At 32.6% G+C, this 27,469-nt stretch overlaps 1 protein-coding gene across 16 annotated transcripts in view; it reads right to left on the bottom strand.

The window, feature by feature from the left end:
* LOC119609445 (potassium channel subfamily T member 2) overlaps window positions 1–27,469 on the bottom strand; it is a 73,351-nt gene that overhangs the window by 14,131 nt on the left and 31,751 nt on the right. For 4 of the 16 annotated variants that reach the window (XM_037964214.1, XM_037964216.1, XM_037964221.1 and 1 more), the window contains exons 16-24: window positions 22,233–22,338; window positions 21,750–21,965; window positions 18,674–18,837; window positions 18,490–18,601; window positions 18,234–18,419; window positions 17,953–18,159; window positions 6,276–6,446; window positions 2,381–2,604; window positions 1,960–2,299 (exon numbers count right to left, since the gene is read on the bottom strand). In XM_037964214.1, coding sequence (XP_037820142.1) covers window positions 1,960–2,299; window positions 2,381–2,604; window positions 6,276–6,446; window positions 17,953–18,159; window positions 18,234–18,419; window positions 18,490–18,601; window positions 18,674–18,837; window positions 21,750–21,965; window positions 22,233–22,338 — 1,726 coding nt within the window. The remainder of the gene's footprint in view (window positions 1–1,959; window positions 2,300–2,380; window positions 2,605–6,275; window positions 6,447–17,952; window positions 18,160–18,233; window positions 18,420–18,489; window positions 18,602–18,673; window positions 18,838–21,749; window positions 21,966–22,232; window positions 22,339–27,469) is intronic. The other 12 variants (XM_037964217.1, XM_037964225.1, XM_037964228.1 and 9 more) reach the window with 8 other exon arrangements.

Raw genomic sequence — 27,469 nt, 5'->3', positions numbered from 1 at the left:
CAGAAAAAAATTGAAATTTGGTGGGAAGAAAGAGTGATCACAGATTTTAATCCTTTTTGCCCTAGGGACTTCCGTTTAGCCAGAAAATGGACTTTTATGTTTTCACTAAAAAATCGAAATTTGGTGGGAAGTAAAAGTGATCACAGATTTTAATCCTTTTTGTCCTAGGGCCTTCCGTTTAGCCAGAAAATGGACTTTTATGTTTTCACTAAAAAATCGAAATTTGGTGGGAAGTAAGAGTGATCACAGATTTTAATCCTTTTGGCCCTAGGGCCTTCCGTTTAGCCAGAAAATGGACTTTTATGTTTTCACTAAAAAATGGAAATTTGGTGGGAAGTAAGAGTGATCACAGATTTTAATCCTTTTGGCCCTAGGGCCTTCCGTTTAGCCAGAAAATGGACTTTTATGTTTTCACCAAAAAATCGAAATTTGGTGGGAAGTAAGAGTGATCACAGATTTTAATCCTTTTGGCCCTAGGGCCTTCCGTTTAGCCAGAAAATGGACCATTATGTTGTCACTAGAAAATCGAATTTTGGTGGGATGTAAGATTGATCACAGATTTTAATCCTTTTGGCCCTAGGGCCTTCCGTTTAGCCAGAAAATGGACTTTTATATTTTCACTAAAAAATGGAAATTTGGTGGGAAGTAAGAGTGATCACAGATTTTAATCCTTTTGGCCCTAGTAGAGCCTTCCGTTTAGCCAGAAAATGGACTTTTATATTTTCACTAAAAAATCGAAATTTGGTGGGAAGTAAGAGTGATCACAGATTTTAATCCTTTTGGCCCTAGGGCCTTCCGTTTAGCCAGAAAATGGACTTTTATATTTTCACTAAAAAATGGAAATTTGGTGGGAAGTAAGAGTGATCACAGATTTTAATCCTTTTGGCCCTAGGGCCTTCCGTTTAGCCAGAAAATGGACTTTTATGTTTTCACTAAAGAATCGAAATTTGGTGGGAAGTAAAAGTGATCACAGATTTTAATCCTTTTGGCCCTAGGGCCTTCCGTTTAGCCAGAAAATGGACTTTTATGTTTTCACCAAAAAATCGAAATTTGGTGGGAAGTAAGAGTGATCACAGATTTTAATCCTTTTGGCCCTAGGGCCTTCCGTTTAGCCAGAAAATGGACTTTTATGTTTTCACCAAAAAATCGAAATTTGGTGGGAAGTAAGAGTGATCACAGATTTTAATCCTTTTGGCCCTAGGGCCTTCCGTTTAGCCAGAAAATGGACCATTATGTTGTCACTAGAAAATCGAATTTTGGTGGGATGTAAGATTGATCACAGATTTTAATCCTTTTTGCCCTAGTGCCTTCTTTTTAGCCAGAAAATGGACTTTTATGTTTTCGCTAAAAATGGAATTTTGGTGGTAAGAAAAATCGAAAAATCGAGAAGAAAGAGTGATCACAGATTTTAATCTCTTTTGTCCTATGGCCTTCGATATATCATCATGGTATCAATATGATATTAATGAAAAATCTTAATCTACAGGACCTTTATCTCTAAAATTCTTAGATGATGTCTAAGACCTCATTTTTCTCCTTATTAGTTCTGAGATTTTCCCTTCAAGCAGCGACAAGGTTATTGACTAAACTACGGAAAGGTCATATAAAACCTACTAAACAACAAAAGTTTTGAACATTACGTAACTACTTATAAAAAATAAATCAACTCAAGGGGAAAGAAAGAGATGTTTATACTAAAAATAAAATAAAATCAATTAAGTAAATTAACTACGCAAATAATACTGTTATGAAACACAAAACACAGCACAATACGGATAGACAATTAAACCAATATTAGAAAAAAGTACATAATCAGAGAAATTGCATTTTGGATAAAATACGGGAAAGTAAATAATTGCGTTTTCTTTTCTTTTTTTTGGTTTTCAAACAAAAACAAAAAAATTCTTCGAAAAAAAAGAAATAAAAAAATGTGAGAAAATAATTTGAAGTATAGCCAACCCGTAATGAATTACTCCGACCGCGCTGCGAGCCAACAACTGTAGGACTGTCGGGTAGAGAAAGAGAATTGGATTTAATTTGTTGTATTGGCGGCGTGCAGCGTGGCGAAGCATACCCGGCCAATGTTTGAACACTCTGCATTTGCATGGGATTTAGACCCATGCCGGAGCCACGTCTCGAACCGGCGCCAGTACTAGAATTGACACCCACAGAGCTGACATTCGGACCGCAAGCAGCACCCAAATTGATGTTCGAACAAAATGATATGTTGGATTTGCGTCGGGAGTTGTGACGTTCAAAGGTCTTCTGCGCCGAGAAGGGTGAAGGACGTACTAAGTAACTGTTAAGAACGAGAGAGAGAGAGAGAAAATAATTTTATTAAGAATTTATTTAGTGGGTATGAGGCCCTTCAAATACTCACATCAAATCGCCTTCTTCTAATTTAAGATCACAGCTTGGATTGATTATCACATACGATAAATGGTTGCGTTTCTCGCTTACATCATCATAATCAATGGTGGGTAAATTTAATGATTCCATGCGACTTCTTACTAAATTCGCTATTTCAGCCCTTTCGATTTGTTGCGCATGATTATCTCTTGCCTCATCGGCCAAATTGATCGAGTACTGAAAAAACATAGATGACTATTGTACAATTAGTTTCTCTTTATCCTTTAAGGGGTTAGGGAAGTTTATTACTTTTCTTTTTTTTTGTATTTAAAACATCTACTAAGTTTTAATAACACTACTAGTTCTTATTTTTTTTAAACAGTTATTTTCTATTTTTATTTTAATTTTTCATGATTAAATCTTTTTATAATTATAAAAAAAAGTTACTGTAAGCAGCAGTTTTAGTAGAAAATGTTGTCTGTTTTTGGGTATTTTTTTTAAGTAGTAATGGAACGATTAAAAGCATTCCTAATTTTACAAAAAGCTTTATTATTAACAGTAGTTTAGTTAGTGGTTTTTAAATTATTTTTATTATTATTATATATAATAGTTAAATAGTTCAAATAGTTCAGTTTGAAAATTAAAAGAGAATTATTATTATTATTTAATCATGCTTCAACTACAGTTTTATTTTTCTAAAATTTTCAAAAATGCAATTTGAACAAGTCATTCATTCAGTAGGTCTTAAAGAAAATGTTTAAGGCAGTTTTTTTTTTTTTTTAAATTTAGAATTTTATAGTAATGTTTTACCTACCTTGTCGTACAAGACCCCAGAAATTAAATTTATATTGGTTAGTTATTAGTAAATTATAAATGTGTTACATATTGCGAATAGTTGGGTGAATAAATGAAGTAACCTTTACACAGTTATAGGGGTTTTAAGGAACAGTTTATTAAGAGCTTTTAATTCTCTGCTACATTTTGTAAAAGACTAATCAAGGACTATTCAATATAATAGTCAGTAGACTAATACAATAGACAAAACTAGCACATATACTGTTAGCCAATGGACTAGACCATAAACTAGTTAACAGATTTGGCAAGACATTAGCCAACGAAATAGTTCATAGACTAGTCAACAGAAATGTCAATAGACTAGACCACCGATTAGAGTAATTCATAGACTAGTACATAAGATTGTAAAGAGACTAGTCCATAGTATAGCCATTAGACTAGTCTTTACCTTAGGCTTTGCCATATACTAGTCAATAGGCCGTAGACAAGTCAGCAGTTTAGAGACTAGTTCGGAGATTAGTCATAGTATAGCGAATAAACTAGGCAATAGACTAGTCCATAGACTCGAATATAGACTAGTCCATAGACTGGACAATTGGCTAGTTCATAGGCTAGTCAATATAATAGTCCATAAGCTAGTCAATAAACTAATCCATACACTAGTCAATAGACTGACCAACAGACTAGTCCATATAATAATCAATAGACTAGTCCATATACTAATCAATAGAATAGTCCATATATTAGCCTATGGACTTGTTCATATACGAATCCAAAAACCATAGACCATACAATGAACCAGTCCAATAGAATCACCAATAGACTAGTCCATGTACTAGTCAATAGATTAGTCCATATACTAATCAATTAAATAGTCAATAGACTAATCAATAGACTATATATTTATTATATACTGGTCATTAGACTAGTCCATAGACCAGACAATGAACCAGTCCAGAGACTAGACAATAGACTAGCCAATAGACTAGTCAATAGACTAGCCAATAGACTATTCAATAGATTAGGCAATAGACTAGTCAATAGACTAGCCAATAGACTAGTCAATAGACTAGCCTATAGACTAGCCGATAGACTAGCCAATAGACTAGCCTATAGACTAGCCAATAGACTGGCCAATAAACTAGTCCATAGACTAGCCAATAGACTAGTAAATAGACTAGCCAATACACTAGTCAATAGACTAGCCAATGGATTAGTCAATAGACTAGTCAATAGACTAGTCAATAGGCTAGTCAATAGACTAATCATTAGACTAGTCAATAGCCTTGTCAGTAAACTAGTCAGTAGACTAGTCAATAGACTAGTCAATATACTAGTCAGTAGACTAGTCAATAGACTAGTCAATAGACTAGTCAGTAGACTAGTCAATAGACTAGTCAATAGACTAGCCAATAGACTACCCAATGGAGTAGTCAATAGACTAGCCAATAGACTACCCAATGGAGTAGTCAATAGACTAGCCAATGGACTAGTCAATAGGCTAGTCAATAGACTAGTCAATATACTGGTCCATATAATTGCCAATAGACTAGCCTTGTCCTTAGACTAATCAATAGACTATTCCATAGATTAATCACTAACTAGTTCTTAGACTAGACCATAAAATAGTTCAAATACTATTCAATAGCGTAGCCAATAGACTAGTCCATAGAGTAGCCAAGAGACTAGTCAATAGACTAATCAATAGACTAGTTAATAGACTAGTCCACAGACTAGACAATGAACCAGTTCAGAGACTAGTCAGTAGATAATAGACTAGTCAATAGACTAGTCAATATATTTGACCATAAATTATATAATAGCCTAATCCATAGATTAATCAATAGACTAGTCCATAGACTAATCACTAAACTAGTCCATAGACTAGACGATAAAATAGTCCAAATACTAATCAATAGACTAGTCAATAGCCTATCCAATAGACTAGTACTTAGAATAGCCAATGGAATAATCAATAGACTGGTCCATAGACTAATCAATAGACTAGCAATAGACTAGTCCATAGACAATGAACCAGTCAAGGTTCTAGTCAGTAGACTAGATTAGTCAATAGACCAGCTAAAAAACTAGACAATAGACTAGTCCATATACTAATCGATAGACTAGTCAATATAATAGTCAACAGACTAGTCGCTAGACTAGTCAATATAATAGTCAACAGACTAGTCGCTAGACTAGTCAATAGACTAGTCCCTAGACTAGTCCCTAGACTAGACAATGAACCAGCCAACAGACTAGTCCATAGGCTAGTCAATAGAATAGTCTAAAGATTAGTCAATAGCCTAGCTAATAGACTAGTCAAAAGCTTAGCCAGTAGACTAGCCGATATACTAGACAATAGACTATAGTTCATAGATTATTCAATAGATTAATCAATAGATTAGTCAATAGAATAGACAATGTACTAGTACAGGGTCTAGTTAGTAGACTTGTCCATAGACTAGCCAATAGACTAGTCCATAGCCATAGACTAGTCCATAGCCATAGACTAGACAATATACTATTCGATAGACTAATCAGATTAGTATTATAAATAAGACTAGTCGTAAGACTAGTCAATAGACAGGTCCATAGTCTAATCAATAGTCTGATCCATAAACTAAGCAATTAACCAGTCCAGACTGTGGACTATTCAATAAACTAGTCCATACACTACACAGTAGTCCTAAATCCTTCTTACCATATGTTATGGGACTCGGGCAACATGTCCAAAGTTCAGACTTTAATTGATCGTGCTTATTAATCTTGTGTTTATACCGTGTAACGGTTTCTCATGAAAATCAATTTAAGACTGAAGCTAAAGCCTCAAATAGAAATGCATAAAAAAACTTCAGTCCATAATTGGCCCAAGCTTTAGTAAATTGGCAGAGAAAGAGCGAGAGAAAGAGAGAGAGAGACAAACAGCTCCCTGAATTTTTTGTTTGCCTTCTGTAAAGGCTAGAGAGCGCGTGAGAAAAATCTTTCTTGAAGGTCCTAAGTTTTTTTATTGATCTTAAATATTGTCGTTTATTTTCGTTCCAAATGGAATTCTTTATATTTATATTAGTACTTTATTTTAGGAGAATTGAACGTTTACTTTATTTCAAAAATATTTGTATATTTGTACTTACTGTTGATCCCTTGCGATCGGTACATCCACCCAAACAGGTAGTTGACTTATGATGTTGATGGGGATGATGCGAATGTGGGCCACCCGATGATGGTGGTCGATATGTAACACTGTGCAATACTTCCTTACTACCTTTAGATGACTCGGGGGTGGCATTAGTTTCCTCATCATACTTTTGTTTGTTAATTATTTTTAAGCATTTTTCATATAATTTATTTTAGTAGTAGTAGTAGTAGTAGTGGCAGTAGTTGTATGTTTATTTTTATGTTTTAAACAAAATTATATATTTTTTTTAATTCAGTATTTAGTGTTAACATATTAGTTAGTTACAACCCAAAATGAGTAAAATATGAAAATTTAATAAAAATAAAATGTATGAAATATTGTTTTATGTTCATATATGTTTGTTATAAAATATATATTATGTTAATTGTTATAAATTAAATTAAACAATTTACTACAATACTATACAAATTAAATGCAAATGTTTTAATTTGTTTAAATTTATATAGTAATTATTCTATATAAATTTAAACTAAGTCATGCTAAATGGTTTAAAAAAAATAACAACTAAATGTTTGTGTTTAACCTCAAAATCAATTTCATTGTTCAATAACTATAACTAACAAACTAACTGCATATTTATAAATGATGAAAAAAATTCTACATTTAACTAAAAAAAAAGATTAATAGTAAAATATATGTATACAAACGGATTTGTTTTTTTTTTTTTTTGAGGTTTTATAAATAAAATAATAAATTTCACACTACATACTACTATTTTTATATCAAGCTATTTTAAAACGCTTAAATAAAAAAAAAACAAAAAGTTCATAAAAAATTAAAAAAAGTTCTCAGGATTTTTTTTTCGGTTTCTGCTTTAAATACATTTACGAATGTAAGTTCAAATGCTAAAATAACTATGATTTTATCAAGCCCCCATAAAGGGTTTCCTGGAATTAGATTTAATAAAGTCTAGTCAAAAGAATAGTCCATAGACTAGTCCATATACTTATCAATTGACTAGTCCACAACCATTTCAAAGACTAGTGATCATGTCTATAGACTAGCGAATAGATTAGCCATGGACTAGTCAATCGATACGTCCAAAGACTAGGCAATATATCAATATACTAGTCAATAGAATATTCAATCTGTTCTATTGACTAAGGTATAGAATGGTCTACAAACTATAGAACAGCTGCCTTGTATACTCAGTAGACTAGTCAAAAGAATAGTCCATAGATTAGTGCACATACTTATCAATTTACTAGTCCACAAACTTGTTCAAAGACTAGTGAATAGATTAGCCATGGACTAGTCAATCGACACGTTCAAAGACTAGGCAATAGATCAATATACTAGTCAATAGAATATTCAATCTGTTCAATTAACTAAGGTATATAATAGAAAGACTACAAACTATAGAACAGCTCCCTTGTATACTCAGTAAACTAGTCAAGAGAATAGTCCATAGACTAGTCCATATACTTATCAATTGACTAGTTCATAAACTTGTTCAAAGACTAGTGAATATGTCTGTAGACTAGCCTAAAGACTAGTGAATAGATTGACTATAGGCTAGTCAATCGACACGTCCAAAGACTAGGCAATATATCAATATACTTGTCAATAGACTATTCAATAGTATGTTCTATTGATAAAGGTTAGACTGCTCTACAGACTATAGAATAGCTTATAGACTAGTCAACAGACTAGCTAATATTCAATAGAACAGTCCAGAGTATAGAGTAATCCATAGAAGCCCATAGAATAGTCCATAGGTAACTCTATAGACTAGTTAATAGACTAGTCAATAGACTAACCTATGAATTAGTCAATAGACTAACCTCTGGATTAGTCAATTGGCTTGCTCATAGATTTGTCCCTAGAATAGTCCCTGGACTAGTCACTATACTAGTCTAATGATTAGTCAATAGTACAGTCCAAAGTATAGATTAATACATAGACTAGTCCATAGACTGTTAACTATTCCATGACTGTTTACTAGCCCATAGCTTGTTGACTAGTCTATAAACTTTTGACTAGTCCATAGAGTAGTCAATAGACTAGTCCATAGATAAGTCAATAGACTAGTCCATAGATAAGTCAATAGACTTGTCTATATAGTAGTCAATAGGTTGGTCCATATAGTAGTCAAATTTCTTGTCAATATACCTGTCATTAGACTTGTCAATATACTTAACATTAGATTAGCCAATTGATTAGTCATTAGACTAGTCTAGTCTACAGACAAGTATATAGACTAGTTCATAGGCAAGTCTATAGACTAGTCCATAGTCCACAGACTAGCCAAAATATTTGTATATATACTAGTCATTATATTAGTCAATATACTATTCAGTAGTCTATAGCTTAGTCAATAGAACAGTCCTTAGTATAGACTAGTCCATAGGCTAGTCATAAGACTAGTCCATATGTCTATTATTAGACTTGTCAATAGACCAGTTATTATACTAACTAATATACTATTCATTAGGCTAGTCAATAGACTAATCTACAGACTAGTTAATAGATTTGCTCATAGACTAGTCCACGGACTAGTCAATACACCAGTCCATAGCATAGTCAATAGAACAGTCCATAGTATACACTAATGCATAGACTAGTCCATAAAAAATTCTATAGGCTAGTCCATATGCAAGTCTATAGACTCTTCAATAGATAGTCTTTAAGCTAGTCAATAGATTGATCTAAAGGCTAGTCAAAAGACTAGTCCATAAACTGGTCAATACACCAATCATTAGACTAGCTCATAGATCAGTCATTAGACTAGTTCATTGGCTAACCATTGGACTAGAACATAGATCAATTTACTAGTTCATAGATTAGTCAATAGGCTAGTTCTTTGAATAGTCAATAGAATAGCCCATAGACTTGTCAATTGGCTAATCCATATAGTAGACTATTGATGAATCCATAGACTAGTCCATAGACTAATCTACAGACTAGTCCACAGTTTAGTCAATAAAATATGACATAGACTAGCCAATAGACTAAGTAGTCCTAAGAGTAGTGAATAGTATGATCCATAGCTAACAGATTACCCGATTTCCAGATTAACGGAGAATATATTTTTAAAAAATCACCTCAAATAAAATCAATAACACTAAAAATCTTGAACTGCAACAAAAATCGCATTAATATTTTAAAATAAAATCTAAAAAAAAATATAGAAAACAAACTACAACTACAGAAAATTCAAAATAGTTTAACAACAACAAAAAAATATTTAATAATTCAATAAATTGCAATCATGTAAACGCTTTATAAACAACAAAAAAAAAAAGGTGTAAAAGAAAAAACAAACAAAGGCTAAGCTGAAGTTTTTAAGTGTTTAATTAAATTTATATTTTTAACAAAAAACCGATTGAAGGGCCATAAATGCTTTAAATGTGAAAAAAAAAAAAACACTTGATAAGCACACATTAGACAAATATTTGAAGGCAAACAGAGAGAGAGAGAGAGAGAAGTAATTTGGTCAAATAAACTATTTAAGGTTTTAAAATGGTCATAGCAATAAATTGTTTGTTGTTACAAAATTTCTAGTAACATGGAATAAGTTTTTATGAGTTTATGTTTCAAATATTTGATTAATGTGAACATTGCCGGTAAAAATACACTACTAAAGTAAAGCCAACAAAATGGACACACCATTTTCCGCTTAACAGTTATAAATGTGTTAAATTATTTAAAATGAAATTAAAACGAAATCAAATTAAAATAAAAACAATCGAAAAAAAATCGTGAAAATATTTTAAAATGCATGGAAAAATCCCAAAAAAAAAACCAAAATATTTACAAGTTCGAACATGTCCTGTTTGGTAAACGTAATGTATGTAGTATAAGCAGGTGTAAGTAAGTAAAATATGTATGAAAATATGTAAGAATATGTTTGTTGTGAGTGTTTTCGATCGACCATTTTGAAATTAATTTAAATGAAAATGTACAACAACAGCAAGCGCACATCACACGTTTTACAGCCTGAATACAACTGAAACCGCAAAACGACAGGCGATTGTTAACGAAAGACACAACATGTTTGACATTAACGTATGAAAATGTCAAAAGTAAAGTTAAAGTTAAGAACACTTAAAACCATTTTGGTGAATAAATCTTCAGCTACAAGTAGCCTGGGCTACTGTGGTTGTGTGGTCTCAATTGTAAACTAGCTATTTTTTTGAATTTAATTCACTTTCGTTTTTTTATTTACATTTAAACAACACCAATAACAACAATTAACCGCAAATAACCATAATAACAACAAAATGAATGTAACTCAAATGGTATTTGGTAAAAAACAAAACATAAAAAAGATCTCAATAGAAATTGAAATAAAAACCATTGAAAAAGAGAACAACGAACTAAAATAAAAAAAAAAAAAACAAGTAAAGGCAAAGGACTCACTGCGTGCGTGTGCGTAATTATCAGTTAAAGTCCAATACAATGATGTTTTTATTGTTTTATTCATTTTGAACTATTATTAATATTAATTAATACCGTATTTTATTTTATTTTTTTGTTAATTTTCGTTAAAGTGTTTTGAATTTACGAGTATAAATATTTTATTCAAGTATGTATGTTCTGTATGTCATGGTGACATATTTAATTAGTTGGTATTTTTTGAAGAGAGAAAAAGAGTGTTGTAATTATGTATATAGAGAGTTTGTTTTGTTAAATGGGGAGGGGGGGGGTTAGATTTTGGAGGGCTCAGGTTTCATCATATTCAATTAAGAGTAGAGTGGTTTCTGATAGAGACAGAATGATGTCATGTTATAGTAAAAACTGAAGTGGTTTGTGGCATATGATGTTTTTAAGTGTGACAAATGATATTAAGTGATTTTATAATTAAATATTAAAATTAAATTTTATTTGTATTGTTATTAAAATTATTAATAAAAATAAAAAAACGAAAAATTATATTAACTATATTATATTACACCACTTACACGAAGAAGGGACATGTATAGAGTCACGTTAGTGACAACAAGTAAGAATGCTATATTCGTTTGTAACGAATTCTTTAGACCCTGTAAACAGACATACTGAAATACGGACAACCAGATAGACTGGCGGACAGACGGAAATTGCTTAATCAACGTTGTCTAAAAGGATGCAGAATATATATCTTAAAGGAAAGGAAACTATAAACGGAATGAAAAGCTCTATATACCCTTCATACAAAGGTGAATGGTTTTTTTAAATAGATTTGCTTATTTTAAATACAAAACTTCCCAAAAGCTTTTTTAACAAAATTATTGAAGATTTGGATCCTGTAGATATTTTAAGGATTCAGAAACATACAGACGGACAATAAGATTTACCCAGAAAAGGCCTGGAAAAATTATGAAAAACTTGTACATATGTATATTCCTTTTCTACGAAGGTGATTAGTATATAACAGTTATTCAGATCCCGTGAATATCCTTATTACATTTACATGGGCACACGAACAAGAGGTGTCGAAGTGCTTTATGGCAACACCTGCCTTGAAGGCCTAATTTCATGGCGGTCATAGCATAATCGACTTCGCTATCAATTAGGGATCCAGAAATTACCCAGAAAAGGCCTGGAATTTTATGACAAACTTGTATGTACATTCCTTTCTTATGAAGGTGTTGGCTATAAAACAGGAATTCAGATGCCGTGTATATCCTTATTATATTTACACGGTTCCAGGAACAAGATGTTGATGTGCTTGTGGTATTTTTCATCCACAGGGTAAGCTTTTTTGACGACTCACCAGATCCCCTTTGTATATCATATACACGCCGGTGGCAATTTTTGTATATGGTTTTAACGGTCCATATACAAGCAATATGCTTTAATCTAAGACTCTCTGCTGCCCCGTTGCTTAACTTTAGACAGCCAAAAATATCGCAACCACACATGTGGAATAGCCTCTGTTGATTCAGCAACAGCACCTATACGCGTAAACGGTTGACTGAAACACGAACCCATCAAATAAGCCGAGGACTTGTTCTTGTTATGTGGTATGAACAGAGTAAACCCTGAAATATACCTGGACAAGGAAGGAAAATGTATAAGATCCATCTATTCATAACTTGTATAAGCTCCATTCTTACATCTATCACCATTCAACCCAGAATACTTCTCATTTATAGGACAAATTCATTAGAAAAACATCCGACACATTAACTCTTGGTATAGGGATGGGTGAGTATATGCGGGACTCACCCATCCTGTATCATATACACTCGACGCCAACGCTTAGTCCCACAGTCACTCTTCTTCTGGGTATCTATTGTCTTGGCAACCACAGCTACAACGTGCACCGCGAAGGGAACTCTCGAATAACGGAGACAAGAAAAGTCCGAAACTATGCTCTTTGGGCTATTGGTTCCCGTCATACCAGATTTTAAGGCTCGACCTGGTTTGACCCCAGTTCAATTCATTCCAAGGAATGGTTGGTAGAGAGGAAATGAACAAGTTAAACCCATGCTTTTTAGACCTGTAGCGCTAAACATTAGTAGTCGCTTAGCAGAGTTGTTCTATTGACACTAACTTGATTAGAGTACTCACGACCCATGAAACTGACTGATGAAACTGATGATATGGAGAAATTGATTGATAATAATGCACTATGCAGCGACTTCTCCTAAATGAGACGTTTCTGATTTCCAAGAGAGATGTCCACTAGACTCCTGTATTATCTATCAAATCCAAACTTATTTATAAGTTCCTATAGATAGCAAATAATACTGTTTTATTTAGAAACAACGAGAAGCAGAAGAAAGAGGCAGTGTCTCACTTTCTTTGCTATTTCACGACATTTGCCGAGAACAATAAATGTCATTTAAACTTAATCAGAGAAACTGGGTTTCATTTAGAAGCATTAAATATTGCCTGTATTTTACACCCTAGCGTATCCATATAGTATCAGTGATGTAGTGGACCGAAGTAAATTGCTCTTGAATGTAACTTAAATATGCTAAAAATTTTAGCCGACTTAGTAATGTGCAGTTAACAAAGATCTAATTGCGATTAACTCGAATTCATCTGTATAAGGTCGGAGGACAGGTCCCTAATGTATCAAATGATGGAAATGAAGCATTATTGTGATCTTCGCCAAAAACACGACTATGGACGAAAAGATTAAGTTGTAACTGTGGAGTTGCCCATAAACAACTTAAGCTCCAGGTCGAATACACCTATATAAGGTCGGTGGGCAGGTCCTTAATGTATCAAATGATGGTGATGAAGCGTTATTGGGATCTTCGCCAAAAACACGACTACGGACGAAAAGATTATGTTGTAACTGTGGAGTTGATCATAAACAACTTAAGCTCCACAACAGAGAGAGGTATAAGCCTTCAAAATGCACGTAATCTAAGCTTGAAACCGAAAATAATATTTTCGAGGAAGAGAGAAAGAACAAGCAGATAAAATTCTGAGTGTAACCCTAAATAGAACTGGAAGGTTCTGAACAGGGTCAAAACAATACATTGGCCATTGAACTAAACTCCACCTCCAGAGATACAAGCCGATGAAAAATGATAGGTGACGGCGGCTCGACAATGTTTGGTCGGCGGCTTGTTCATATCGACGGCGCTTAAAACGTCAGCTAAATCTAGACTGAGAATTTTTTCTAGGCCTTCGTGCACAGTGGTGTAAGTAATAAAAGAAAAACATAATTTACAATTTTAATAAAACAATTTCAAAAGCGTGCCCTTTATAAATTTAAACTGGAAATATTTCGTAATATCTGTTGAAAGAAGTAGTAGTAAGTTAAGTAAAACTTAGCAATTATATGAATTATATTTTTTGATCATAAATATAAAAGAAGTTTAAATAGATATATATTAAAGCATTTACACAATATTACATACGAAGAAATAGAAGAATAAAAAAAAATAGATATCTTTTGTTTTATGAAAAAGTAAATTACAATACAGGCTAAATTTGTATCATAAGCAAAGTTTCATACTTGATTTAAGAGATTTACAAAGAGACAAAAGATATAAATTTTGCGAAAAATTTAAAGCATTTTTTTGGGGGGAGGGAGTTGATAAAACCAAAAATACAAAGTCAATTTTGTGAAAATAATACATACAAAAGTATAAAAAAGGACATAAAAGTACTAAAATGAAAAAGTAATAGAAAAAAAGGATACAGAAAACACTACAAAAACAATAGTATAACCTAAATCAGATATCTAAGTCTAGTTCTATTCCTTCAATTTTAATTGTTTTAATTGATTTAAGAATGTTTTAGAAAAATCATTATGACAAGGACATGTATGTATGTGAATTAGGATGGTATCCTTTTGGTATTCATTTCAAAGTTTAGAGTTCATTTGGATGGCAGTTTATTTAGTTCACTTTTTGATCGGTCTGTCTGAATAATCTTTCAACACTTGAAAAACTGTCTCATAGAAGACACTTTCACAAGAACAGTTCTTTACTACAGAAGTTTAGAATAATGATACTCAGGCAATATCAATTAGATCATCCGTTAGCATAGAATATACTTTTCGGAAATTTCCGATTTAGAAAATACTACTTATTCAACATAAATTATGGATCCAATGAAGCCCGTCACTACTCTGAAACCTCTCTAATAACCATCCTAATATACATGCATACACTTGTAATTGCAAAGTTATACATACATATATGTGTATGTCCTTGTATGAGTACAAGACTCTTGAGTATAATTCATACATATTTACATACTTTTTTTTTATAATATCTTAACAATTTACAAAAAAGAATACTGCATACAAAAATGCCAAGAAAATTAAAGAATAAAAGAGAAAACAAACGGAAATAAAAGTTGTATAATAAAAAGATAAAAATACAAAGTTTTAAGTTTAAACAATAGAAAATTTGTAGTGGGATTACATAGTCTTTAAAAAAATATGTATATTACATTGTAAAATCATAATATTTCAGACATTTTCGTTTAAAGAGAAGACATAAGTTTGTTAAAACGAAATAAGGTCAAGGTCACAGACATTATCCGAATTTATATTGTTATTTCGAAAGTTTTTAAAACTCTGCTGCTAAACGTATCTCAATAGTATTGAAGATAATGTAAATTCGTATAAGCTACCTCGATCTAGAGCAGAAATTGATATATCGGAATCGATCTGAACACTTTAAAGATGTCTCGACTTTATATATAGCAGACTCTGAATTATAGGAAGTATAGTATTTCGACAAAATTTTCTGAACTAAAGAGGTTATTGACTTTCGACTACCTTATAAGACTATAGAGGCTTTAACTTCTAACTTTGATTATATAGACTTTAGTGTCTAGACACTAGACTATAGAAAATAGTAACTATAGTATGCTGATTACTTTAGAGTCTTTTAACTAGAGTCTCTTGACTATATAGACTATAGTTTCTCGACTATAGATACCATAGTTCCTCGACTATGGAGACTATAGTCTCTCGTTTATAGAAACTATAGACTGTCGACTATAGAAACTATAGTTTATCGACTATAGAAAGAATAGTGTCTCGACTATAGAGACTATAGTCTTTCTACTATAGAAACTATAGTCTTCCGATAATATATACTATAGTTTCCCGACTATGGAGACTATAGATTCTCGGCTATAGAGACTATAGTCTCTCAACTATAGAAACTGTAGTCTTTCGACTATAGAAACTATAGTCACTCGACTATTGAAACTATAGACTCTCGACCATAGAAACTATAGTTTATCGACTATAGATACTAAAGTGGCTCAACTCTAGTCTCTTAGCTGTTGATACTATAGTGTGTCGACTATAGAAACTATAGGCTCTCAGCTATAGATATTATAGTGTCTCGACTATAGAAACTATAGATTCTCGACTATTGAAACTGTAGTCTCTCGATTATAGAGACAATAGTCTCTGGGTTATAGAATCTTTAGTGCTATAGAATCTTTAGTGCCTCGACTATAGAGACTATAGTGTCTAGCCTATTGATACTATGATCTCTCGTCTGTAGATACTTTAGTCTCTCCACTATAGAATCTATAGTCTCCCTCCTTTAGTGACTACAGTCTCTCTATGAAGACTATAGTGTCTCAACTATGAAGACTATAATCTCTTGACTATAAAGACTATAGGTTCTTGTTTATAAATACTATAGTCTCTCGACTATAGAGACTATAGTCATTCCACTATAGAAAGTATAGTCTATTGACTATAGAGGCTATAGTCTCTCGAGTATAGAAACAATGGTCTATAAACTATAGAGACTCTCGACTATAGAAACTTTAGTGCCTCGACTATAGATGCTATAGTCTCTTGTCTATAGATACTATAATCTCTCCGCTATAGATACTACAGGGACTCGAATATAGGGACTATAGTCTCTCGTCTATAGATACTATAGTCTCTCTTCTTTAGTGACTATAGTCTCTCGACTATGAAGACTATAATATATATATAAAGACTATATGTAGGTTCTCGTTTAAAAAGACTACAGTCTCTGGACTAAGAGACTATAGTCTCTCGACAAAGAAACTATAGTCTCTCGACTAAGAAACTATAGTCTCTCGACTATAGAGACTATAGTCTCTCGGCTAAAGAGACTATAGTCTCTCGGCTATAGAGACTATAGTCTCTCGGCTATAGAGACTATAGTCTCTCGGCTATAGAGACTATAGTCTCTCGCCTTTATTGACTATAATCTCTCGACTATAAAGACTATAGGTTCTCGTTTATAGTCTCTCGATTATGAGACTATAATAGGTCATATTATAAAAATAGTTTATGTACATTAGAACAATTTCATTTGAAATTTAAAAAGTTCGGGAAGTTTTTGGAACGGATTTTTTCACTTTTAAATTTAAAAGCAATTTCTCAAAAAATAATAAAAAATACAACAACATACATTAAAAAATTATAAAAATTTGGACATAAAATTCTGATTAAATTTAGTGTAAATCAATTAAAGCAATTTGTAATTGAAATTAATACCTATTTTGCATTTTGGTAAAAAAAAATTTCTAGATTTTACAAAGATTCTAATACCTAAACTTATTCCTATAATAAACTATTTTCTATTTAAAAAATCTACCGAAATCCTAACTATATATGAAATAAGTATAAACACAACAAAAGCGGCAGCGTAACGGCAGGCGATTAACAAATTCAGAAATACAATTGTATAGAATTTGAAATTGTTATGATTTTTTATTCAAGATTAATGTAATATTCTTAAATTTTAAAACTCCAGGGAAGGAATTTTTTTAAAATCTCAATTAGAAATTCCTATTTAAAATTACGACTTTATTCGATTAAGTTGTGCTTAAACATATTTCTTAAAATTCACTCAAATTTATTTAAATATTTACTTAAAATGAGTAAAACTTTGAAAAAAGTAAAAAAACAAAGGTGATTTAAGAAAAAATTGTGAGTTAGAGGTGTATTTATATGTGTATGTCAATGTGTAGAGGTGGGTGGTCGTGTATTATAGTGTAGAGAAAGAGAGAGCGAGTTAGAGAGTTAAACAATTTCAATTTCTTTTTAAATTTATTTTGCGTACTAGTGGGTTTTTTTCTTTAGAATTTTTTTTCTTAAGATTTAATTTAATTGAATTTAATAGTTATAGTTAGTATTATTTAGTAGTATTGGATTGTATTGCATTTTAGTTGGTATTTATTTGTTTTTATTGTATTTAACTTGGACTCACCGATGGTCGCAAGCGCACACAGTGCTTTCCGAAAGCTGAAAATGGTCCCCATTTGTCTACAGGTGAATTACTCACATGTGTTGCTTCCGTATTGGAAGTATCCTGAGTACGATATATGCCAATTGGTATTTCGCAAGTGGTCGAGCATAATTTCTGATATAAACGGCCATATGTACGTATCCACATGTCATCTTTGGTAATGCGCATCTAGGAAAACATAAAACGAATAGAGCAAATTAAACAAAATATTTATAAAACTTTTGATTTCCTGTTACACCTACCGATGTTAGAAAACCACTACCCGGTGCCTGATCTATACCTAATAATAGTCTTACAAAAGTTATGACATAATCCTTGACAAATGCTTGATAGAGTAAGGTATCCAACATTGAGGCACTAAATACGGCACCGGCAGCGAAGGGCAAACGAAACATATATGATATATGAGAGCCACGTTCCTTCTCCCGCTGAAACGGAAGTGAAAACAAATCAAGAGAATTTGTTTTATGGTTTTAACTTAACAATGGTCTTTCTTACCTTTTCCATTTTACTTAGATGTAAAGCGTATTTATCATGAGCTCTAAATTGCATAAAACGCATATTGGAACTCTGTGACAATTCTGTAATACTCTTAATGCTAGGAAAAAATCTATAAAAAAGAGTTAAAGTAATGTTAATAAATATATTTTATTGTCTAAGGTTTTTTAAATGTGTAAATTACTTGAACATAGTCTGAACGGCCACTATAGTATTACAATCTGCCAGTGAATCTTCTTCGGCTGAATTTGATAGTTCTTTATTTACAACTACCACACTTTCGGCTAATGTTATGCCAGCTCTTAGTAAATCATCTAGACAATCTATGGAGCCTAGCATCCAATAAACCTGGAAAGAAAAATTTATAATTTTTAATGTTGAAGTACTGTAGAACTGAACCAGAACTGAACTAGAACTTAACTAAAACTGAACTAGAACTGAACTAGAACTGAACTAGAACTGAACTAGAACTGAACTAGAACTGAACTAGAACTGAACTAGAACTGAACTAGAACTGAACTAGAACTGAACTAGAACTGAACTAGAACTGAACTAGAACTGAACTAGAACTGAACTAGAACTGAACTAGAACTGAACTAGAACTGAACTAGAACTGAACTAGAACTGAACTAGAACTGAACTAGAACTGAACTAGAACTGAACTAGAACTGAACTAGAACTGAACTAGAACTGAACTAGAACTGAACTAGAACTGAACTAGAACTGAACTAGAACTGAAGCTAGAACTGAGCTAGAACTGAACTAGAACTGAACTAGAACTGAACTAGAACTGAACTAGAACTGAACTAGAACTGAACTAGAACTGAACTAGAACTGAACTAGAACTGAACTAGAACTGAACTAGAACTGAACTAGAACTGAACTAGAACTGAACTAGAACTGAACTGAACTGAACTAAACAGAACTAGAACAGAACTAGAACAGAACTAGAACTGAACTAGAACTGAACTAGAACTGAACTAGAACTGAACTAGAACTGAACTAGAACTGAACTAGAACTGAACTAGAACTGAACTAGAACTGAACTAGAACTGAACTAGAACTGAACTAGAACTGAACTAGAACTGAACTAGAACTGAACTAGAACTGAACTAGAACTGAACTAGAACTGAACTAGAACTGAACTAGAACTGAACTAGAACTGAACTAGAACTGAACTAGAACTGAACTAGAACTGAACTAGAACTGAACTAGAACTGAACTAGAACTGAACTAGAACTGAACTAGAACTGAACTAGACTGAACTAGAACTGAACTAGAACTGAACTAGAACTGAACTAGAACTGAACTAGAACTGAACTAGAACTGAACTAGAACTGAACTAGAACTGAACTAGAACTGAACTAGAACTGAACTAGAACTGAACTAGAACTGAACTAGAACTGAACTAGAACTGAACTAGAACTGAACTAGAACTGAACTGGAACTGAACTAAACAGAACTAGAACAGAACTAGAACAGAACTAGAACAGAACTAGAACAGAACTAGAACAGAACTAGAACAGAACTAGAACAGAACTAGAACAGAACTAGAACAGAACTAGAACAGAACTAGAACAGAACTAGAACAGAACTAGAACAGAACTAGAACAGAACTAGAACAGAACTAGAACAGAACTAGAACAGTACTAGAACAGAACTAGAACAGAACTAGAACAGAACTAGAACAGAACTAGAAGAGAACTAGAAGAGAACTAGAACAGAACTAGAACAGAACTAGAACAGAACTAGAACAGAACTAGAACAGAACTAGAACAGAACTAAACAGAACTAGAACAGAACTAGAACAGAACTAGAACAGAACTAGAATAGAACTAGAACAGAACTGGAACAGAACTAGAACAGAACTAGAACAGAACTAGAACAGAACTAGAACAGAACTAGAACAGAACTAGAACTGAACAAGAACTGAACTAGAACTGAACTAGAACTGAACTAGAACTGAACTAGAACTGAACTAGAACTAAACTAGAACTAAACCAGAACTGAACTAGAACTGAACAAGAACTGAACTAGAACTGAACTAGAACTAAACTAGAACTAGAACTGAACTAGAACTGAACTAGAACTGAACTAGAACTGAACTAGAACTGAACTAGAACTGAACTAGAACTGAACTAGAACTGAACTAGAACTGAACTAGAACTGAACTAGAACTGAACTAGAACTGAACTAGAACTGAACTAGAACTGAACTAGAACTGAACTAGAACTGAACTAGAACTGAACTAGAACTGAACTAGAACTGAACTAGAACTAGAACTGAACTAGAACTGAACTAGAACTGAACTAGAACTGAACTAGAACTGAACTAGAACTGAACTAGAACTGAACTAGAACTGACTAGAACTGAACTAGAACTGAACTAGAACTGAACTAGAAACTGAACTAGAACTGAACTAGAAACTGAACTAGAACTGAACTAGAACTGAACTAGAACTGAACTAGAACTGAACTAGAACTGAACTAGAACTGAACTAGAAACTGAACTAGAACTGAACTAGAACTGAACTAGAACTGAACTATAGAACTGAACTAGAACTGAACTAGAACTGAACTAGAAACTGAACTAGAACTGAACTAGAACTGAACTAGAACTGAACTAGAACTGAACTAGAACTGAACTAGAACTGAACTAGAACTGAACTAGAACTGAACTAGAACTGAACTAGAACTGAACTAGAACTGAACTAGAACTGAACTAGAACTGAACTAGAACTGACTAGAACTGAACTAGAACTGAACTAGAACTGAACTAGAACTGAACTAGAACTGAACTAGAACTGAACTAGAACTGAACTAGAACTGAACTAGAACTGAACTAGAACTGAACTAGAACTGAACTAGAACTGAACTAGAACTGAACTAGAACTGAACTAGAACTGAACTAGAACTGAACTAGAACTGAACTAGAACTGAACTAGAACTGAACTAGAACTGAACTAGAACTGAACTAGAACTGAACTAGAACTGAACTAGAACTGAACTAGAACTGAACTAGAACTGAACTGAACTAGAACTGAACGAGAACTGAACTAGAACTGAACTATTCTATGAAGACTGTAGTCGCTCTAATTTAGTGACAATAGTTACTTGACTGTGACTATAGTCTCTTGTCTCTTGATTAGAGACTATAGTCAATTAACTATTGATCCTAAACTCTCTTAAGGGTTAAAGTTAACTAAAGTTAAAATTTTAAAACTCAATATACTTGACACAACCAATGGAATATTTACTCACCAATGGAAAATATGATAAAGCATCCAAAAATGCCACATCCGGTCTACGCTCTAACAGTAAAATAATTGGATTCAATGAGGTTTTCGAACGGAAATGGGCACGCAACGGTATGATGAAATTATAAATACCATTCGAGGCATAATCGGCAGCTAAAATTATTGTTTTATTTTGCCATTGATATTCTTTGGCATTACGGTAGCCACAATGTTCACAGACCTTAAAAACAATAAACAAAGATAAAAAAAAACGGTAAAATATGTTTATTATATGAATAATAAAAGAAATTTAAAAATAGTGACCATAAAAAATATGTTTTCCTCTTAAATTCATGTTTGTTTTAACGACATCAGTTTTTTTTAGCAAAACTTTCTGTTTTTTATGCATTAGTTTTATACAGTTTTGTGATGTCCTGTTTTTAAAACTTTTTTAACTTATACCGACACAAACATACATGTAAACACACAACGGTGGGGATAGACATACCTGTGCTAACTGTAAACAGCATAATGGTTTCTTCTCCTTGAGTAAATAACAGAGCGTGGGACTAACACCAATAAACGGTGACACAGGAGGAAATCCTTTAACGATGCTGCACACACACATGAACGAATGACAAAAAAACAAGATATAGAAAGAGAAAAAAGAAAACACAATAACAAACATTTATTATAATATTAAGCTATTTTCTCTTGATGTTTTTTTTTCTGTTCTTAAAAAAAACATTAAAAGATTTCATGGTCCTTTCATAATTTTTTTTTATTTAATAACAAAATTCTTTATTTTAAAGGATATCATATATTTTTCTCAATTTAACGTTTAACTTAATATAAACATAATGGTAAAACATTTCAATAAAAATAAGGAAGTTTTATAAATAAAATGCTTAGATATAAATAAAAGCATAATAAAGAAAGCTATTTGTTATTTATTTATTAAATAATTTGGTGGGATATATTAAATAAATGAAAATAAATTTGAAAATATTTGTAAGTGGAAAAGGAATAATGATATTTTGGATGTGGAAAAAGTATTTCTTATAAAATTATTAAAATTTTAATTAACAGGCAACAATGTTTTTTTCCTAAATAACTAGAAATAAACTAGAACTGAACTACAAATGAACTAGAAATAAACTAGAACTGAACTAGAACTGAACTAGAACTGAACTAGAACTGAACTAGAACTGAACTAGAACTGAACTAGAACTGAACTAGAACTGAACTAGAACTGAACTAGAACTGAACTAGAACTGAACTAGAACTGAACTAGAACTGAACTAGAACTGAACTAGAACTGAACTAGAACTGAACTAGAACTGAACTAGAACTGAACTAGAACTGAACTAGAACTGAACTAGAACTGAACTAGAACTGAACTAGAACTGAACTAGAACTGAACTAGAACTGAACTAGAACTGAACTAGAACTCAACTAGAACTGAACTAGAACTGAACTAGAACTGAACTAGAACTGAACTAGAACTGAACTAGAACTGAACTAGAACTGAACTAGAACTGAACTAGAACTGAACTAGAACTGAACTAGAACTGAACTAGAACTGAACTAGAACTGAACTAGAACTGAACTAGAACTGAACTAGAACTGAACTAGAAATGAAACTAGACTGAACTAGAACTGAACTAGAACTGAACTAGAACTGAACTAGAACTGAACTAGAACTGAACTAGAAAACTGAAACTCGACACTGAACTAATGAACTCGATGAACTCGAACTTGAACTAGAACTGAACTAGAACTGAACTAGAACTGAACTAGAACTCAACTAGAACTGACCTAGAACTGAACTAGAACTGAACTAGGAACTGAACTAGAAACTGAACAGAACTGAACTAGAACTGAACTAGAACTGAACTAGAAAACTGAACTAGAACCTGACACTAGAACTGAACTAGAACTGAACTGAGAACTTGAACTAACTGAACTAGAATGAACTAGAACTGAACTAGAACTGAACTAGACACTGAACTAGAACTGAACTAGAACTGAACTAGAACTGAACTAGAACTGAACTAGAAAAACTGAACTAGAACTGAACTAGAATCTGAACTAGAACTGAACTAGAACTGAACTAGAACTGAACTAGAACTGAACTAGAACTGAACTAGAACTGAACTAGAACTGAACTAGAACTGAACTAGAACTGAACTAGAACTGAACTAGAACTGAACTAGAACTGAACTAGAACTGAACTAGAACTGAACTAGAACTGAACTAGAACTGAACTAGAACTGAACTAGAACTGAACTAGAACTGAACTAGAACTGAACTAGAACTGAACTAGAACTGAACTAGAACTGAACTAGAACTGAACTAGAACTGAACTAGAACTGAACTAGAACTGAACTAGAACTGAACTAGAACTGAACTAGAACTGAACTAGAACTGAACTGAACTGAACTGAACTGAACTAGAACTGAACTGAACTGAACTAGAACTGAACTGAACTAGAACTGAACTGAACTAGAACTGAACTGAACTAACTAACTGAACTAAACTGAACTGAACTAGAACTGAACTAGAACTGAACTAGAACTGAACTAGAACTGAACTGAACTAGAACTGAACTAGAACTGAACTAGAACTGAACTAGAACTGAACTAGAACTGAACTAGAACTGAACTAGAACTGAACTAGAACTGAACTAGAACTGAACTAGAACTGAACTAGAACTGAACTAGAACTAAACTAGAACTGAACTAGAACTGAACTAGAACTGAACTAGAACTGAACTAGAACTGAACTAGAACTGAACTAGAACTGAGCTAGAACTAAACTAGAACTGAACTAGAACTGAACTAGAACTAAACTAGAACTGAACTAGAACTGAACTAGAACTGAACTAGAACTGAACTAGAACTGAATTAGAACTGAACTAGAACTGAACTAGAACTGAACTAGAACTGAACTAGAACTGAACTAGAACTGAACTAGAACTGAACTAGAACTGAACTAGAACTGGACTAGAACTGAACAAGAACTGAACTAGAACTGAACTAGAACTGAACTAGAACTGAACTAGAACTGAACTAGAACTGAACTAGAACTGAACTAGAACTGAACTAGAACTGAACTAGAACTGAACTAGAACTGAACTAGAACTGAACTAGAACTGAACTAGAACTGAACTAGAACTGAACTAGAACTGACTAGAACTGAATAGAACTGAACTAGAACTGAACTAGAACTGAACTAGAACTGAACTAGAAAATGAACTAGAACTGAACTAGAACTGAACTAGAACTGAACTGAACTGAACTAGAATGAACTAGAACTGAACTAGAACTGAACTAGAACTGAACTAGAACTGAACTAGAACTGAACTAGAACTGAACTAGAACTGAACTAGAACTGAACTAGAACTGAACTAGAACTGAACTAGAAACTGAACTAGAACGAACTAGAACTGAACTAGAACTGAACTAGAACTGAACTAGAACTGAACTAGAACTGAACTAGAAACTGAACTAGAACTGAACTAGAACTGAACTAGAACTGAACTAGAACTGAACTAGAACTGAACTAGAACGAACTAGAACTGACACTAGAACTGAACTAGAACTGAACTAGAACTGAACTAGAACTGAACTAGAACTGAACTAGAAACTGAACTAGAACTGAACTAGAACTGAACTATAACAAATCAACTTCATAACTATCAATGTGACAGAATTTTCGACTTTTAGTTAAAAATCTCTCGACTTTTGAAATATTATGGTCTCTCGACTCTAGAGATACTTTCTCTACTGTGCAAATAATAGTCTCTCCATTATTATGGCTTAACTATAGAGATTATAGTCCCTCTATTATATTGACTTCAGTCTTTTCACTAGAGCTACAATAATGTCTCGATAAAAATACCGTGACTCGACGGTAGAAATCATAGTCTCTCGGCTATAGCTATATTTGTTTGAGATAAATATCTTAAACCCATAAATATTTAATAATTTATACGTACTTTAACTTTAACAATATTACGCAGCAGTATGTTTTTAAGCATTCCTTTAACACGCATGAAACTACAGAAAGTTTTTTTATTAAAAACTTTTTTGAAATTCAATTATTTTTTTTTATTTGTAGCCAAAAGCATGTATTTGCATTCCTTCTTTAAATTTAACTAAATTTTGATGGTAAGTCAAAGCAAAAAATATTTCAGATGTGAAGTAAAATTAACAAACAAAATTTTATTTATTTAAATTGATTTTTATGTATGTAAATGAATTTTTAACCAACAAACTTTCACAACTGTTACTGTTGAAGTATATATTTTGAAAATAGAAAAAAAATAAAAGAATTACTATATAGTAAATGCCAAAGTTTGCCCAACTACTACTAAAAAAAAGTTCCAAGAAAAACAGTACTTACTATATAAAAGCATTTTAATATTGAAAGAGAGCCAAACTAAAGTTAAGAGCCAGTTTAATAAGATAAAACAAAAGAAATAATTAAAATTATGGCGAAACAATAAAGAAAATAACAATAAAAATTGTAAGAATTTGTTTTAAAGTTGTGTTCACATTATGAATTAAATATTTGACAACAAATGTACAAACCCTATTTGCTGGTAGGTGTATTTCTTTCTTTAAATGAAGAAATATATAATCTGACTGATCGATTAATAAGGCGTCGGCAATACTTAAGGTAGATTTTGCTCTTACCACTAATGTTCCTGTATGGTATAAAACCAACCTAATATGAACTTTTTATTGCATGTGTTTGGAGGCCATCAATGTATGCTGTTAAATTCGTTTTCGATTCGATTTATACTAAAACTTATACTGGAACTGAACTAGAAATGAACTAGAACTGAACTAGAACTGAACTAGAACTGAACTAGAACTGAACTAGAACTGAACTAGAACTGAAACTAGAACTGAACTAGAACTGAACTAGAACTGAACTAGAACTGAACTAGAACTGAACTAGAACTGGACTAGAACTGAACTAACTGAACTAGAACTGAACTAGAACTGAACTAGAACTGAACTAGAACTGAACTAGAACTGAACTAGAACTGAACTAGAACTGAACTAGAACTGAACTAGAACTGAACTAGAACTGAACTAGAACTGAGAACTGAACTAGAACTAGAACTGAACTAGACTGAACTAGAACTGAACTAGAACTGAACTAGAACTGAACTAGAACTGACTAGAACTGAACTAGAACTGAACTAGAACTGAACTGAACTGACTAGAACTGAACTAGAACTGAACTAGAACTGAACTATAACTGAACTAGAACTGAACTAGAACTGAACTAGAACTGAACTAGAACTGAACTAGAACTGAACTAGAACTGAACTAGAACTGAACTAGAACTGAACTAGAACTGAACTAGAACTGAACTAGAACGAACTAGAACTGAACTAGAACTGACTAGAACTGAACTAGAACTGAACTAGAACTGAACTAGAACTGACTAGAACTGACTAGAACTGACTAGAACTGAACTAGAACTGAACTAGAACTGAACTAGAACTGACTGAACTAGAACTGAACTAGAACTGAACTAGAACTGAACTAGAACTGAACTAGAACTGAACTAGAACTGAAGTAGAACTGAACTAGAACTGAACTAGAACTGAACTAGAACTGAACTAGAACTGAACTAGAACTGAACTAGAACTGAACTAGCACTGAACTAGAACTGAACTAGAACTGAACTAGAACTGAACTAGAACTGAACTAGAACTGAACTAGA

The sequence above is a fragment of the Lucilia sericata genome, unplaced genomic scaffold, assembly GCF_015586225.1.
Source record: "Lucilia sericata isolate MDLA Ls3-8-SP2 unplaced genomic scaffold, ASM1558622v1 Contig000982F_arrow, whole genome shotgun sequence".
Taxonomy (NCBI): domain Eukaryota; kingdom Metazoa; phylum Arthropoda; class Insecta; order Diptera; family Calliphoridae; genus Lucilia; species Lucilia sericata.
This window is presented reverse-complemented; position numbering and strand designations above follow the sequence as displayed.